Source organism: Scomber japonicus, chromosome 18 (genome assembly GCF_027409825.1).
Source record: "Scomber japonicus isolate fScoJap1 chromosome 18, fScoJap1.pri, whole genome shotgun sequence".
Classification (NCBI taxonomy): Eukaryota; Metazoa; Chordata; class Actinopteri; order Scombriformes; family Scombridae; genus Scomber; species Scomber japonicus.
This window is the reverse complement of record NC_070595.1, coordinates 9,940,263-9,956,118: the sequence shown is the minus strand read 5'-3', so window position 1 is coordinate 9,956,118 and position 15,856 is coordinate 9,940,263. Positions and strand designations below refer to the sequence as shown.

The 15,856-nt window shown below is 40.1% G+C and overlaps 1 protein-coding gene across 1 annotated transcript; it reads right to left on the bottom strand.

Annotated features, from left to right (window-relative positions):
* Nucleotides 1–1,109: 1,109 nt before the first annotated feature.
* On the bottom strand, nucleotides 1,110–15,853 carry LOC128378209 (transmembrane protein 184B-like). Its single transcript, XM_053337655.1, has 9 exons — nucleotides 15,367–15,853; nucleotides 12,523–12,756; nucleotides 9,088–9,253; nucleotides 6,286–6,376; nucleotides 6,089–6,164; nucleotides 5,683–5,774; nucleotides 5,363–5,532; nucleotides 5,057–5,251; nucleotides 1,110–3,735 (listed from the first exon to the last, which is right to left on the bottom strand). The coding sequence occupies exons 2-9, from the start codon at nucleotides 12,754–12,756 to the stop codon at nucleotides 3,506–3,508; spliced, it is 1,254 nt and encodes a 417-aa protein (XP_053193630.1). The 5' UTR covers nucleotides 15,367–15,853; the 3' UTR covers nucleotides 1,110–3,505.
* Nucleotides 15,854–15,856: the final 3 nt, after the last annotated feature.

Here is a 15,856-nt window from a genome sequence, read left to right as displayed (position 1 = left end):
CCATACACACTGCTTTTTAATCTCAAAAGCATTGCCATCATTGCCAATTGTATTGTAACACCATAATGTACTAGTGTATGGCATATTGGGGTACGTGTTGATCTAAAGTGAGTTTGGTAGGATGTGGGTATCAATACATCACTGCATTTAAAATATGGATATTAATTTATGGATACCTTCCTTGAATTTGCATGCAAAATAAGTGTACAAAATATTAAACCCGCGGCAACACTTTGAAAGTTGCCCAATGCCGCGGGAAAAGCTCCAACCTGGCAACCCTATTTCACTGCTCAGCAGGCGAGCAAAAGCCATTTTGATTGGCTAGCTGGCCAGTTTTATTGATATGATTGTTCCCCTTTAAATCTGATATGCACTATTTTGGAAATATACATTTTTACTGACTTTTTAACACTAAATTGCATTTGCTGCCTACCGGAAAAAAATAAAATACTGACAGCTATTTGTAAACGGCTCATATTGAATATATTGAATCCCTAACAATATTGAGAGGCGTTTCATATATTTCGTCAACACCTCTTACACAATCACAATATACTTTGTTCTTTATTCTGGTTGGCAGGCTTCTACTTGGTTGCATTACTGAGTACAAGTGGTGTAAAAAGTATCTAGACCCTTTCATACAAGTACAGATACTCCATCACTAGTAAAAGTGTCATCAGCAAAAGTACAAAAAGTACTTGTTACACAGACAGAATAGTCCTGTTTTTATATATAATAGGAAAATTATAGTTATTATTATGTGAACAGTGATGAACATTCAGTGAAGGTGGAGCTTTTTTTTTTTTTTACTATTTTATACACAGGTTCAATTTACACTATAATATGCATCACACTTTATATCCTCACCATAGGTTTCCAAAATCTTGGTCTGCAAAGTAACCAGTAGCTACAAATGTTAAATATGTTAGAGTAAAAGCACAGTATATTTAGTAAGTAGCATGAAACTGAAGTACTTCAGTAAAGAACAAATACTTCAGAAGTCTAAGTGCATTACTTGAGTAAAGGCATGCAGTTATTTTCTTCCGCTTAACTACTTAATAATGGAAGCTGACTTTAACAAAAACATGGGAGAAATGTCTTTCTCCATTTGTCTATTGTCTTTTATTTCCTTTTCAACACCAACATAAACCAATATAGAATAAAAACATGAGATCATATTACCAATATACAAATTGAAATGTATACAACAGAAATAAAACAGGAGAATATATGAAAATTAAAAATATTAAGACATAAAAATATTAAAACAAAGCACTATACAAAGCAATACCATTAATGCTTCAACATTCTTTCCTTTCTGGTATAATATTTCCTGGTTTAAATATATCCAGCTTTGAAATCAACAACCAACTTTGAAATCACACAGCATTAAAACAGCATTGTTTCATAGTGTTCCTTAAATCAAGATTGTTGAGCTTTACATGCCGTCACCTAGGGGCAAAGTATTATGCAGTGAATTTCTCTTTTTCAATACCGCTAAGTTAATTTAACATTAATAGAACAGCTTCACTCAACCTCGCCTTAAACTGAAGCACTACAGATTCAGTGCAGAGATGGATACAAAAGTGATGCGTTAATTATTGTGTGTAGGAGGCGGTTGAAAGAGATAGGAGTTCGCAGTCATAGCCGCAAACCAATTGTGGCATCCACTGATGCTGAATTCCACAATTAAAACACTTAAATTACACTGCTAATTGAAAGCAATCTTCTCATTAGAAAGTTGGTCTTGCGTATTGTCGAGGATTCTCATCGCTTACTTACTTAGTTACTTACTTACTCATTGAACTGTGAGTAACTGCATGTTTACCTGCAGTCAATAAACTTGAGTCAGTCTGTAAAATCTATTTGCGTTCTGCACACAACATGAGAGGAAAAACGCACATTTAGAGGCAGCATTGGGCCTAAAGTCACCTGTGCAGCAAACATTTAAGATCACAACCACAAGCAACGTCTGTACTGGCCGCTGCTAAAAGGCAAATTAAACATCACCTGGTAACAGTATGAACAATTAACTCAAACACAGTCCCCGTTATCTTTAGAAAATAGATAAAAAAGGAACACCAGTAGTCGGCTCGTCTTGCCTGCAGGTTTTGGCTCACTTGAGTCTTTTCCCCCTCTTTCCTTTATAATGCATCTCTGTGCTGCTACAGTGTGTCACTGTACAGATACTGTACTTTCTAACAGTACCTGAACACTCTATGATCTTGCAACTTTTAAATGTTCAGATATTTTTATTTCGGATCCAGTCAGATTTGAAACCTTTTTTTGCATTGATATCTACATGCACAACCTTTATCTGTCTGTACAAACTAGCTTCAGCTTTACTCACTGTGACTATAGCAGTGACGCCATTATAAACAGTGCCAGCAGAGGCAGGCCTGATCTGTGCTACATGCAATGCCCTTAATTATGGGATTACAATCCACAGCACACCACAGCTGGTCCGGCTCTGCAGGGAAGTGTTGCTTCTTCAGTAATCTGTAATCTGTGTGGGTGTTGTCCTTCCATCGGTCTCCCTGCCAACGCTAAAATCTCTCCCTACAGCTGCTCCACAAACAACAACAACACTATGGGAGAAGCCCTCTTTAGGCCACCAGCTGAGAGTTACACTATCACACTTGTTCATATGAACCCACAACAAAATGGAAACAAACACAAAGTATTTATAACATTTCTGGAATAACAAACCAGTCTTTAAAATGAGTTACACCTTCACAGTCATCTAACATTTAAATAAAAGTAGTATCCATGTTTAAATTCTTATATATTAAAATAAAGCCCCGCAATTCAAAGGCTCCTCAGTTTTGCATGAATATAAATCAAATATTAAGACAGTGCGTCTCAGTAACTGGAGCGCAGGTTACCGCTCCTTCTATTTGGCAATGTTTCAGTAAGAGGCAGAGTTGGCGGAGGGGTGAGGAGGAGGAGGAGGAGTATGAATTCAAACATGAAGGAGGCCATGAACAGTTAGGTGAAGATGGCACTTGTCTGTAGTAGAATACATTTTATATGTGTCATATCTTTTTTTTTTTTTGCCGTAGTGGTTAAAGTGCAGCATATATATCATACTCAGTGGGTGAATATAGATATTGTATTTCAGTCAGTTATGGCCTCTATGACATCAACACAAATGACAACTTGAGCAGTTAAAGAACCTAACGTGTAAACACTATTCTTCTTCCTAACTATATTTGCAGCAACCTCTCCGTCTTATTAAAGCTCCCTCCTTTTCCTACTGCACCAAGTTACCCCTTCACTTCCTCTTTTTCTTCTTACACTCCGTCCCTTCCTGCAGTCTGTTAACCACCAATTCATGAGTCTGACATAAATCTGATCTTTATATTGTCTAAATGTGGAAAGAAAAAGCAGGATCTGATCTTCTCTGTTAAGATAGCGACAAAAGATCTGATTTGTCTTACGTGGCTGATAATTAAATATGGGCTACGAGAGTAAAAGTGAGCCTCTGAGTGTGTGCGTTTGAGTCTCAGAACTCGTCGTCGGAGCTGAGCAGCAGGGTCTTTTCGTTGTCCCCGCGGGTGCTGAGGTTACTGTGGCTGCGTGAGAGAGCTGGCCCCCCCGTCCTCTCCAGTGTGGACTGCTGCGTGTACTGCTGATAAGCCGGGGAGAAGTTGTGGATGGCGTCCTGGACCATGTCTCCTGGATTCATGGTCTCCTTCAGGCTGCTGGAGATGCTCTTCATTGGGGCGCAGCGGCCTGGAGGTGGGGGTGGAGAAGTGGAATAAATCAATAAAGAGACACTGAACAGGATGGATGGGTGAGGGAGAGATGAAAGAGGTAGATGAGTGAAGTAAGACTGACACTGTGTTTCCATCCAATTGTCAAGTGAATTTTCTAAATACATCTTGAATAATAAGAGTGTCTTGGTAGTCAGCTGGTTAAGCTGGATACCAAATAACCACAACATCTGCACTTACATTACAAAGTGTTGCATGTCTCTCTAAATGTGTTTGCTGTCTCTCTGTAGTTTTAACTATCAAATAAAAGGCAAAAAAAAGCCAAAACACATAAAAAGCTAACTTTAACGCCAGCAAATCTATAACAGTAAATTTAATTAGCAGGATGGAAGAAATGAATATGTTCCCTGAATGCCACAGATACAGACACGTGGATGATCGATGCATATTATAACATTTTATAACCAAATAAAACCACTTGGCAAACAACACCGCTGCTTTAACATCAGTTTCCTTTACTAATTTACATTGCTGGAGGTCAAATCGTCTACATTTTTTTGTCAGCACAAATGTTTTTCTGCTTCTAGCAAGCAGGGGCATGTCTGATGAGTAGTGAGAGGGATGGTATGAGGTGAGGGGATTGAGCTGATTGAGTAGGTAAGACAGACTTAACACATTTCACATATTCCAGGAGAAATTAAAAGGGATGAATTCACCAAATGCAAAATGAACACAATGGGGGAAAAAAAACAATATAGCAGTATACCAATAATTAGAAGAAAAAAAACTGAATTTATGCCAAACAGAAAATTCTAACACTGGTGATGTTAAAGTAATGGACGTTTAGCCACATTCAAACACAAAGAAGCAAAAAAAAAAAAAGTATAACAACATACAGAACTGTGACAGATAAAGAAAAAACGCTGTGAACATCAGACCTACCGTACTGTCCATAGATAGGAAATGAGCCTTTCAGAGCAGCAGAGCGAAGAAGAGAGAAAAAAAGGGGGCACAAAGAGAGACATTGAACACAAGAAAGTCAAGATGGAAAAGAAGAAAGCAGGAGAAATGAAGAACGGACTTAAAAATAATTAGATTGTAAAAAGAGGGATTAAAGATAGGAATCAAAGAGAGAAAGGTGGGACACAAAGAGCGAGGTCAGATCAGTCCTGAAAGACTGCAGAAATCCAACTGTGTCAAAAACCACTTCAGAACTTCATATCAGACAGATTATAATACACACAGTAACATGCTGGCTCTATGGTTACACAAAGTTAAATCTCAAACCCAGGTTAGTTACACCAAACAGCTTAATACACACACACACACATTTCCCTTACCATATGAGTCAAGTCTTTTGTCCATGTAAACCTTGTAAGTAAAGGCGTGCCGCAGAGCAACAGCAGCAAAGAACATCTCGATGCAGATAATAAAGTTTTGGTAACCGGCGGCAACAGTTCCCTCGCCCACAGAGAAGTCGGCAGAGCTGATCTGAGGGATGGCTCCACACTTCTCCAGGATGGCCAGCAGCATCCCTAAAATGTACAAAGAATCATAAACAGAGGGGAGTCATAAAGTGAGTTTTCATACATTAGCTACATGTGCAGTTGGAATCTGTGCATGAGAAAACTGACTGTTGTTCTTACCCTGCCAGAAGGAGAGGAAGATGACAGACTTGACCATGAAGAACTTGAGCACAGGGCTGTATGGGACGAGCAGTTCACGTGTGGCGAAGTAGAAGAGGAAGAGAGCGTAGAGTGACAGGCTGACGGAGATGTTGTAGATAATGGTCACATAGAGGTAACCGCTGGCAACACTGGAGGAGAGAGACGCAGAGAAAACGGCAGGCTTTAGTTCTCATACTCAAATCTTAAGAGACATATTTATTAATTATAACTCAATACACATATTAATGAACTGCATTCAGATATAATGATCTGAATAGACATCTGTGGTGGAAACATACTTAAAGTCTCCATCTCTGTATTTCCCAAAGGCCTGAAGAATGACAGTGATCATTGCCATCAGAGGTTTCACCACACAGAACTGGAGAGTTGCCTGAGGAACAAAGAGTGAGGAAAAAAAGAGAATTAATATGTCATACTGGGTTAATTCATGTCATACAATACAAACACTATGCATTGTTGTGTTATATAAAGTGTATCTGAATAGCTAGAAAAGACATGATGACATTATCTAGATGTTTTTCATAGTGCATGGAAATGAATAAAAACACAATGGCTACTTATGGTCTACAGCAAAGTGATCTATATTTGATTTGTAGGAGATAACGTGCCATTGGAGAGAGTTACTCTATCTGTAACATTAAAACACACAATGTACAATGTAAAAGCCAACAGAGTGATTAGTACCTGTTTGCAAAACCTGAGGAATCCAATGGAGTAGGTTTTTCCCCACAGGCAACAGGTCCCATACATGCAGCTCGACCTTAAGTGAAGGACAGGTTCATACAGGTCAACACATACACATGCATATACAGGCTGTTTTACCATTCAAGGTAGTGGTAACAATAGCATGGATGAGTAATACACTAAAAAAAGAGACTTACTCAATAGGTTTCCCTCTGATCTCAGCCATGATGGCGCTCTCTCCTCCCAGATACTCATAACAAAGACTCAGGAAGTTGTAGATGACAAAAGCTGCAGAGAGTGACATAAAAAAAGAGTTATAGGATTTTAAGGGTGACCACTGGTGTCTGTAAGAATATCCTCACGTCCTATTAAGCATCCACAAACAATATGTATTTTGTAACTGGAGTATGTGCTTCATGCTTTAGAAAGAAAGAAGCTGATCACTATAATCATCTAATACATACAGCAAGGAAGTCTCTATTTATACTAGAGTGCTTAACATGTCAATGCTGCATGACATCTGTAGCAGCAGTAGGTTAGTTATAGCGTTGTCAACCCTTGCTGTTATCCACTTCCTGTCATAATTACAGCTACATTTTGCTTGTTCTGTTTCTGAACTGCCGTGCTCGTCATTACCAGGTGGAGCGGTGAGCAATGGCTATCAGCGGGTTTAGAAATGATTGGATAAAGTTGAAGGTGAGGTTCAAGCTTAAGCATAATTATAAAAAGGTATACTGTAGCTCTCTAGCAGTGTGGAGCAGTTGATAATGACACAGAAACAACATGTCACATAATAGAAGAGAAAATGTGTTTTTACGGTTATGATATTCAGTTACGTAATGTGTTGCATAACTTCTGTTAATAAAGATCAAAATCGTATTCAACCATGAGAGCTTTTGTATTATTTTTCCAGCATCGTGGGCCCGAAATGCAAAGCTACACCAGGTGCGTCTCTAATCCCTTTCTATTCAATCCATTGGTCAGATCTGATATGTGATCAACCAATCAGTGCGACAAGCTACACTGGCTGTAACCTGACAGATCTGCCATGGGGACGGAGCTTGAACATATTTATTCTTATTATTTCGTTTTCAGACAGAGAATGCATCCGTAGCTCAGCATTTTAAACCTATTCAGCCATTTAAAACTGTATTCTCAATTTAAAAACTATCATAGTCACAATAAAAAACTAACTTCAACTTAAAACTATGTGGGTGAGTTGCAGTTATGGTTTCATGACAGAAAACAACAGATGCTCATGAGTTTGTTAGAGCATTTGTTCCCCACCATTAACCCGAAAACAGATCACTTGCTGAGGTGTCACTTGCACCGAGGACCACTGGTTATACTGATTCACTGACACATCTGTGATGGATGGCGCGATACATATTTAATAACCCTGACATAACTGCTTTTATCTCTAACACCCACACTCTCTCTTACATACAGGCTAACAGAAACTGACATCATATCTTGTGTACTAGTCAATCTAGTCAGTCCTGCAGACACTGATCATGTACATCTGTTGAGAGGTAACATATGATTGAGAAAAGACTAACTGGACTGCATAGTGATCCCAGTAATTGGTGCCCCTGAGTGAGTGTTTTCCTCTGTCGCCCCAGGTGTTGTCAGGCTAATTTAAGGGTAACCCACAGATACCAGCTCCCCACAGCTTAGCTCTCTCTGCTGTCTTTTTTTTTTTTGGTGGTGGCTGAGTTTAAAAGGGAGTAAGCCTTTGATTGACGACAGCTGCCAGAGCACAATCAGCACTGTGCTGGGTTTGTTACTGTTGCACAATTACACAGACACTGTTATTTCTTCACCTTAAAATGAGCTATCTCATCCAACAACCTCTGTGTCTTTACTTTGCCCAAATGAAGCCAATTGTCCATCACTTCTATTTTAACTAATATCATATGACTGTGATACCATTTACCCATTATGTAATATGTACTGCGGGGTGATAAACAGAGAGACAAAAGGCGGTTTTGTAATGAAAAGCGGGATTTCCATAACAGGCACATGGTGGGTTTTTGTGCAAATGTGTTGAATTAAATACACAGCCTGGTGGAGAAACACACTCTTCTGTGAAGACAGACTGCATGAAAAAAAGGTTTAAAGTGCCTGTTTCTCATACTGTGAGCTAACTGTAGTATGGGCACATTTTACCTGCAGTAGATAGCACTCACTGTGATTATATATAATACAATGACCTGAGGCCACAGGTGCACTTCAATGATCAACTAATCTGTCAATCATGTCTTTGATTAATCGTTTTTTAATCTACAGAGTGTCAGAAAATTCTGAATTCATTCTGAATCAATTCACAAATTATTCAAATGAATTATTCAACCAGCAGTTCATGTTGCAATGACATTAAGCAGCAAATCCTCACAGAGGCTAAAGTCAACTAGTGTTTTTTATTTTTGCTTTTCTGTTGAACAGTGTTTCAGCTCATGTATGTATATTTATGCATATGTGATGATGTAGTAACACAAGTAAATTGCCATTGACAGAATGTCATGTAATTGCTTGTTTTACTGTCAAATTCTGCATAAACATTCCTGTGAAAAAAAAGATGCAGTGCAGGCTGTCAGGATAAAGAAGAAGCTTTGCGATTTATCTGCTCACAAGTGAGATGCCTTTTCAAAGTCTTCTCGAGGCTTTGCTGGTTTTCATACAGTTGCTAGGAGACAGCTTCCCCCCCCCCCCGAATCCCCAACAGGCCGTGTAGACATGAGAACAAAGATGGCAACCTTTGCAAATGAAGACACTGCAAAGGCCATCTGCCACTGGGGTATCACAACACATTCATTTTCACGCCCTTATTTTCTACTGGGAGTCAAAATACACACAGTGGAACACAAAACACTCGCTTGTCGCTGTGGTGAATATTGGCCCGCAGTGAGCATGCCAAATATGGCAGCATTTCATGTAGCCTGCGGCGGATAAAATACTAGTGTGCCAGCTTAGTGCGCAGCGTTTCTTTATCCGCTCACCTTCGTAGCAGTCTCGTACTGTGTCAAAGTACACGTAATACTCCTCATTGGTGAAGAAGAGAAGGCTGAGCCAGGAGTCGAAGGCGTAGATGGGGACTATGAAGAGGATCCTCACTATGTGCCTCTGTTCATTTGGAGAGCTGTAGTAACGTAGGTGCATGTAGATCTGAAAAAAAAGGAGTGAGAAAGAGGTGAGAAAAATGTCAAGGTTCCATTAAAGTGACGAAGTCAGACATATAAGACACTCTGCGTGCTCCCATCAAAGACACCAGTATCTGAGCAAGACTTTATACATGACACGAGTTCCACCTAGTAAGTAGTAGGATTATTCTTCTCATCTTTGCATGACTCTTATAAATTGAGAATTAATTCAGTCACCACCCAATTCACAATCTATTCACAAATCACATGAACAACCCATAACCCTAACCCTGAGATACCTTAAGAAAGATTAAATAAACTTGCAGACAGGGCCGTCAGTTTGGGGTTACCCTGGTAAGAGATACTGATAAAATGTGTCCTTAAAATCTGAATCAAATTGCAAGTATTAGTATTCTGCAATTTCCATATTTTGCAGTTATCCAGTGGGCCAGATTGGACCCTTTGGCGGGCAGAATCTGGCCCACGGGCCGTATGTTTGGCTTATTTTTGACTTTAAAATAGAGATGCTAATGTTATCAATACTAAATAATAAACCACAGGTGAGATTAAATAATGAAAGCAGGAAGAGAAAGAACAGCGGCCTATAGGTGCATATAAACATCTAGGTTAAAACATCTGTACTTACACAAACACACAGATGAAAAACCATGTAGCTGATATACTGTACATGGAGTAAAGTAAAGAGTAAAGAAGGAAATTATACTTTATCAAAAGTACATGGATGCACAACAAATACATTTACAATACTAAAACAATGAGATAATGTGATGGGAATATTCATCAGCTTCCTCTCTGTAAAACCTGCTCAAATGAGTGAATGGGTGATTGAAACTAGGTGGATGAATGGGTTAGCTGCCACATGAAACCTGTATGTGTGTTTTCTCTGCACCGGTTCCAATAAAGCCAGTAAACATTTGCATTAGTTAGGATACCGGAGCGCTGTGTGTCTTGCGAGGCGTGTGTTGTGTCTGTGAGCTGACGTGTGTATGTGTGTGTGTGTGTGTGTGGGGGGGGGGTTGTTTGGGGTAACTGATATCAAGCTTTCATCACTCCTATTCACAGTGGCAGACGGCAGAAAGAACAGGGTGGGCCCTTTGTCACCGGCTCCTTTCCACTTACACAATGTCCGCACCTATCACCTTTCCTGGCCGGTAAACACACACACACACACACACACACACACCTTTGGTAAAATAACAAACAGTGGGTGACAACAAGCCAAGCGAGACAATGCCCTCCGCTCACAGTCACAGGCGGAGTTTATTGCTAAGTGACCCTCCTCCCTCACCAGTCCCCCCTGCTCTTTGATGATGTCGTAGTCGAGCCGGGAAAACCTGTTGCCAGAGTGACGGAGGGCTCTTCTTTAACCCTGTCCGTTAACAATGGGAGACAAAACATTAACCTGAGCCTCGGGGCACAATAGATCCTGCTTACATAAAAAAGGGACACTTAGTTAAATTTTCACTGTAACACGACAGCCAATAAACTGACATCAACAGGACGCTTCAACTGCGACACAGTGCTGAACCCATTATAAGCTGCATTTTTTTTTTCATGGCTTTTAATCACATCATCACCCTCAGTACTTCCCCTACGATGTGTGCCCCATGCTGAGTGTGTTTCAGGCTGCCTTATTAACCTCAGTCAATCATTTAAATCAGACTTGGCACAGCTCAGCTTTGGGACTGCAACGTCTCCGGTTTGCAAGCTACCGGGGATGTTTGTTGCATTTTTCTCTCTCTCTCTCTCTCTCTCTCTCTCTCTCTCTCTCTTTCTCTCTCTCCCCTCATTTCCTGTCTCCTTACTGTCAGCTATCACAAACACAAGCACAGTTCAGCTACGACACAGTGTGCAACAAGCTACGGGAAAAAATTACTCGACATTTGGAAAACGCCTTTTCTCCCGCAGGATGTGAAATCATCGAGGTGCATTCGGTGTGTGGACGTGCACATTATGGACCTTAGGTTAACAGGGGGCTCGTAAAATAAGTTGTTTTTTTTTGGCGGGGGGGGGGGGGGGGTGCTAAAAAGGAACAGTACATGAGGTTTAAAGAGAAGGAGGGAGAGGGGTGAATAAGATTTAAGTTTTTGTCCCAGAACTCTAGAAATCCAATTCAACCACTCATTTAACCTTTGTATGAAGATGACACACTCAACAATTCACAATAATTCACCACATAGAGCTTTTTTTTTACAACACTTATGCTGCTTTCAGACTGATAATGGTGCAGTGTAAAAAAGAAAAAAAAACTTGCCTCCTCACTTACTCCAATGAGACCATAGTGTTGGCAAAGGGTCCAGCTAAAAACTTTGAACCTGGCTCAATTTGTTTTTTGGCTGATCAAATATGAGCATGTGCACATTTCAGTTTATTTGTAACATTGGGACATCATTTTTCTGCTTACCTAGGAATCATTGAGAAGTAGGAGTTAATAAATCCTTCCAGTGTTAGAGAACACCATGTAGTGTTTTTGCATGTGCTGAACTTTTAAACTCATTGATCTTTTATTTCAACTCTCTGGACATATTGTACCTTCTCACTGGTACTTAACCAGTAAACCTTGCTGTTGAATAAGATGATGATAGTTGTGGACCTGCAGTCTTGGAGTTAGAAGTTTAGTTGTATCCCTCTGACAACCAGAGGTGTGGAGATTTCTCAATTCTAAGATGTCAAATGTCAAAAATCTATTTTTTAAAATATTAGTTAATAACATGATGTTGATCAACAGAAAAAGACAGAAGTTGCGAGCATTTCTGATTTAATGCCTAAATAATTACCTTTGTGAGATAAGCATGAAGTATATTTTGAGGCTAACATTAGCAGAGCAAAGTGGCGAACTCCAGCAGTAACAAACCAGACCAGCCAAATAACACAAACTGCAGCATTAAACAACTTAAACCAACTCTGAGGTGAAGAAAATAACTCCAAATAAAACTAAAGCCTAGGGAATGAAGAATATGAGTAAAGCTAGTTGAGCTAGGTGTGTGTTTTTGTAATGTTTATGTACTAACGTGGGTCACATAGATAATAATGGTATTGAAAAGATGCAGCTGTTTATATTATAGACTGTAATCTGATCTTTGAAAGTACTTTCTAAATAAACAGAGAATTCAGGTTTATCTCACTGCTTGTATTAACTGATGAAGAAGTAGTTATGTACAGTCATTAAAAGTGAGGATATGATACATTGAAATGCATTGTGCATTAGTATTGCTGACTGACAGGCAGCCAGTGAAGAGTCACACCTCAACCAAAATGTCAGGTTCTCCTTACCTGGTGACACGTGATCAGAAGAGCCGTCCAAACGAAGAAGCCTGATATAGTTTGGGCAGTGGAGGTCATGAGGAAAATCGGCTGTTCCTGCGTGACCACTGGGGCCTCCGGTACCCAGGAAGAGTTGGACCCTTGTGGGGCCACAGTGGCCGGGGCCCCCGGGGCGAGGCCGACGGGAGAGACATTCCCCAACTTCTCTGACAGGGGTATGTCTCGCCGCCAAAGTTGACTCATCTGTATTAAAAAAAAGGAGGAATAAATCATCATTTTAAAATAATAAAAAGGAGAAAAAGAGGGGAGGTAGAAAGGGAGGGGAGATTTTACACAGTAGAGGAGCAAAGGATAACTCTTTTTGGGTACTTTATGACTTATAATGTACATGGACAGATGATTGTATTATGTCTGTGTGTATGCATGTATATGACCTTACGTTAGAAAACACTACGCAGCGTAACATCTGAATGAAACACATAATAAGGAAACACATATTGTAACATGCTGGCAGTCAAAGACCTCCATCTCAAGCAAACATCTGCTGATGTTAAGATGAGAAAACAGAAAAAGACACAGAGCAGAGCAAAGTAGGGCAGCGCACAGATCTGCACTGCAAAAAAAAGAGAGATTGTGTGGATAGACAGATGAAGCAAGATCAAACCAAAGGGAGTAAAAGAGGAGGCATAAGGTAGGTGGGTGAGGAAACGCTGATAAAGAGTGTCAAAAAAAATAAATAAAAAATCACACACACCAACACATTGGAAGGTAGGTGTGTGTGTGTGTGTGTGTGTGTGTGAGGGGGGCTGAAGCAGAGCCTGAATCATTTGAACACAGCGAATCAGTGTGACAGCAATGAGCTGAGGGCTGCTGACCCAATTTCTCCCCTTCTTTTTGGCTCTGTGCTTTTTTCGGAGGGCAGGAAGGAGTGTGTGGGTGCTGGAAATAGCGCTAAACACAAACGAAGAGTATTCAAAAATAACAATTAAAAAAAAACCCTCTGTAGGTGAGACTCTGGGCATGCAGCGGAAAGAGTAAAACTATGAAACCATAAACCTCAAAATGGATACATGTGTTCCTTGATGAATGTTAAATGACGAGAGCTGCAGCTGGTAAAGATGGGAGACATTGAGTTGGATATAGAAATTAAGTCAATGAACTTGTTAAGTGGCTTTAAGCATCACATCTATACTCAACTAAGCCCACTGTGCAGCACTGGACAGCTCCAAACCTGCTTCCTCTGTTTATTAGGTATTTAGGTTTGTACTCTATCAACCTTAATGCTTTCATTGCATTCATCTCCACACCTTGAAATTACAATAATGATTCATATGAAGTGAAAATAAGACTGGTGGTGTATCTGTCACATAATTACACAGCGTCAATTTGGTCAAATGAGAACAAGACAAGCCCAAACTGGAGGTATCAACAACACAAGCGTCCTCAGAGATACTACATGTACCCTCACGATCAAATCACCGAGGATCGCTGAGTACTATCTTCTCTCTGGTGACGTCAGTGCCTCGGTGTGGATTCCAGGAAAGGTGATAATCTAATCATTTGCAGTGAAAACTAATTTCAGTATCAGTCTGTGCCCCAGCTAATATAAGCCGGCTCTTGATGTGGTCATGGATGACTCACTGTGCTTTTGCCAAAGCCTCAATAAGCTGGTGGTGATGCAGTAAATTGGAGCACATTGGCACACCACACACACACACACCAGGATACGTTTTTAAGTATTAATGCAAAGGAACTGCAATGAAGTCAATTTAGGGTGACACAGAAAATCCAACCCATTTTTACAGAGTTTCTCATCAGACTGACCATGTTTTAATTGGTGTAATTAAAGGCTATAAAGGCAATATATCAGTCCTGTTACTTATTATTTTATTCATTGCAGATAAAGTATAAGGTCAACCTTCTTGTACAATCATTTCTGATGAAGCAGACAGTTCCAGTTTGACTTTGTATTTCAATGTGACCAGCATCAACTAGACTATTTAACAGCTGACATTCTGTGCCCAATCAGTACTGATCAAGTACTGATACCAGAAGAGAGTCTTCCCACTTATCTATCTTGTTGCCATTTTGTCTATCTTGATTAATTAGGACTTAATACAATCTGAAAGTGCTTTTTCTTATTTGTTAATCAACTACCATTGGATGAATGTAAATCAATCTAAATGTATCATAGTATAAATAATTAAAAAATATAACCTACATATCACCCCATGTATGTAGAAAAATGAATACATGATGAGGTCTGTGTTCAGTATGTACACACTGGCAATGATCACAAACACCAGCTTGCAGCTACAATAACAGAGCTCGGTGCTTCCCAGTGGGCCACAGACAAGAGAGAGAGAGGGAGGCATCAATCCTGCTGACTGCACCCATGAGTCGGTTTCAAAACATGCATTGTACTTTGACCTCAATCGAATCAGCAGTCTTTGTGACAGGCCATCATAATAAGTCCTCAGGCTAGGAGAGCTGCTATATTGTAAAGCATCAGACCACCGAGGCTGTGTCCAGAGGCACTGAAGACATCAAGGCTACTTAACAGTGACCACAAGTCACTTTAATGGTGCTAAGTGTAGCTGTAACAAATCCCACAAAGGATGAGGGTGCAGGTTTCCCAGCTTTCAACCCCCAATACACACACATGACCGCACTGCATTTTAGAGAAAGGGTATTTCAGAGAAATTCAGCAATTGCAATATTTACTTAAGCACTGTCAATTCTGAGTATATGTTGAAATCGTCTGCTGGTTCAGAAAAACAACACTAAACTGAAGAAAATAGTGGCTATCGTTCAGTGCTCATGACCCTACCCTCTTCTGCTGCTTTTACTTACCTCCTCTCTGCAGTTGTTTGATGTGCGGTGCTGGTTTCAATCCAAGCATCAATTTAGCTCATCATCTCAAGTCGACTACTAACCTTTCGGAGTATAAAAAGTTAATTGTCTAAACGGTAACATTCAGAAAAAGGCTAGCCCCTTATCTAATCACTGCACCATTCTCCGACACCCGGAAACTTGTTCCCTTTTTTGTAAAGCTGGCAAGTGTCTGCAGCTGAGCGTTAACTACGCCGAGCGCTGCTAGGCTAACGTTAGCTCGGCTTCCTAGCCTGGCGCTAGCTTGTTGTTGCTTCTTCTCGTAAAGTCAAAACAAAGCAAAGCAATATAATACGCTTTTAAACAAGCGAGATACTCAGTTAGGGTATTACAATGTCCGTATAAAATAACTTCTATTCTCTTGCCATTTCCCCCATCCAGAGCTGATGAAGTAGGCACCGTTATTTCCTCCACATCACCAGCAGCAGTTCACTGTAGCAACAGAAGCAGC

Bases quoted from the DNA above. Each gene is read 5' to 3' on its own strand.
- LOC128378209 (XM_053337655.1), bottom strand. From the start codon at position 12,756: ATGAGTCAACTTTGGCGGCGAGACATACCCCTGTCAGAGAAGTTGGGG. The intron at 6,377-9,087 runs GTGAGCGGATAA...CACTCTCTGCAG, and splicing joins AGTACGAGACTGCTACGAAG to CTTTTGTCATCTACAACTTC. The intron at 3,736-5,056 runs GTAAGGGAAATG...CCCCACCTCCAG, and splicing joins CAAAAGACTTGACTCATATG to GCCGCTGCGCCCCAATGAAG.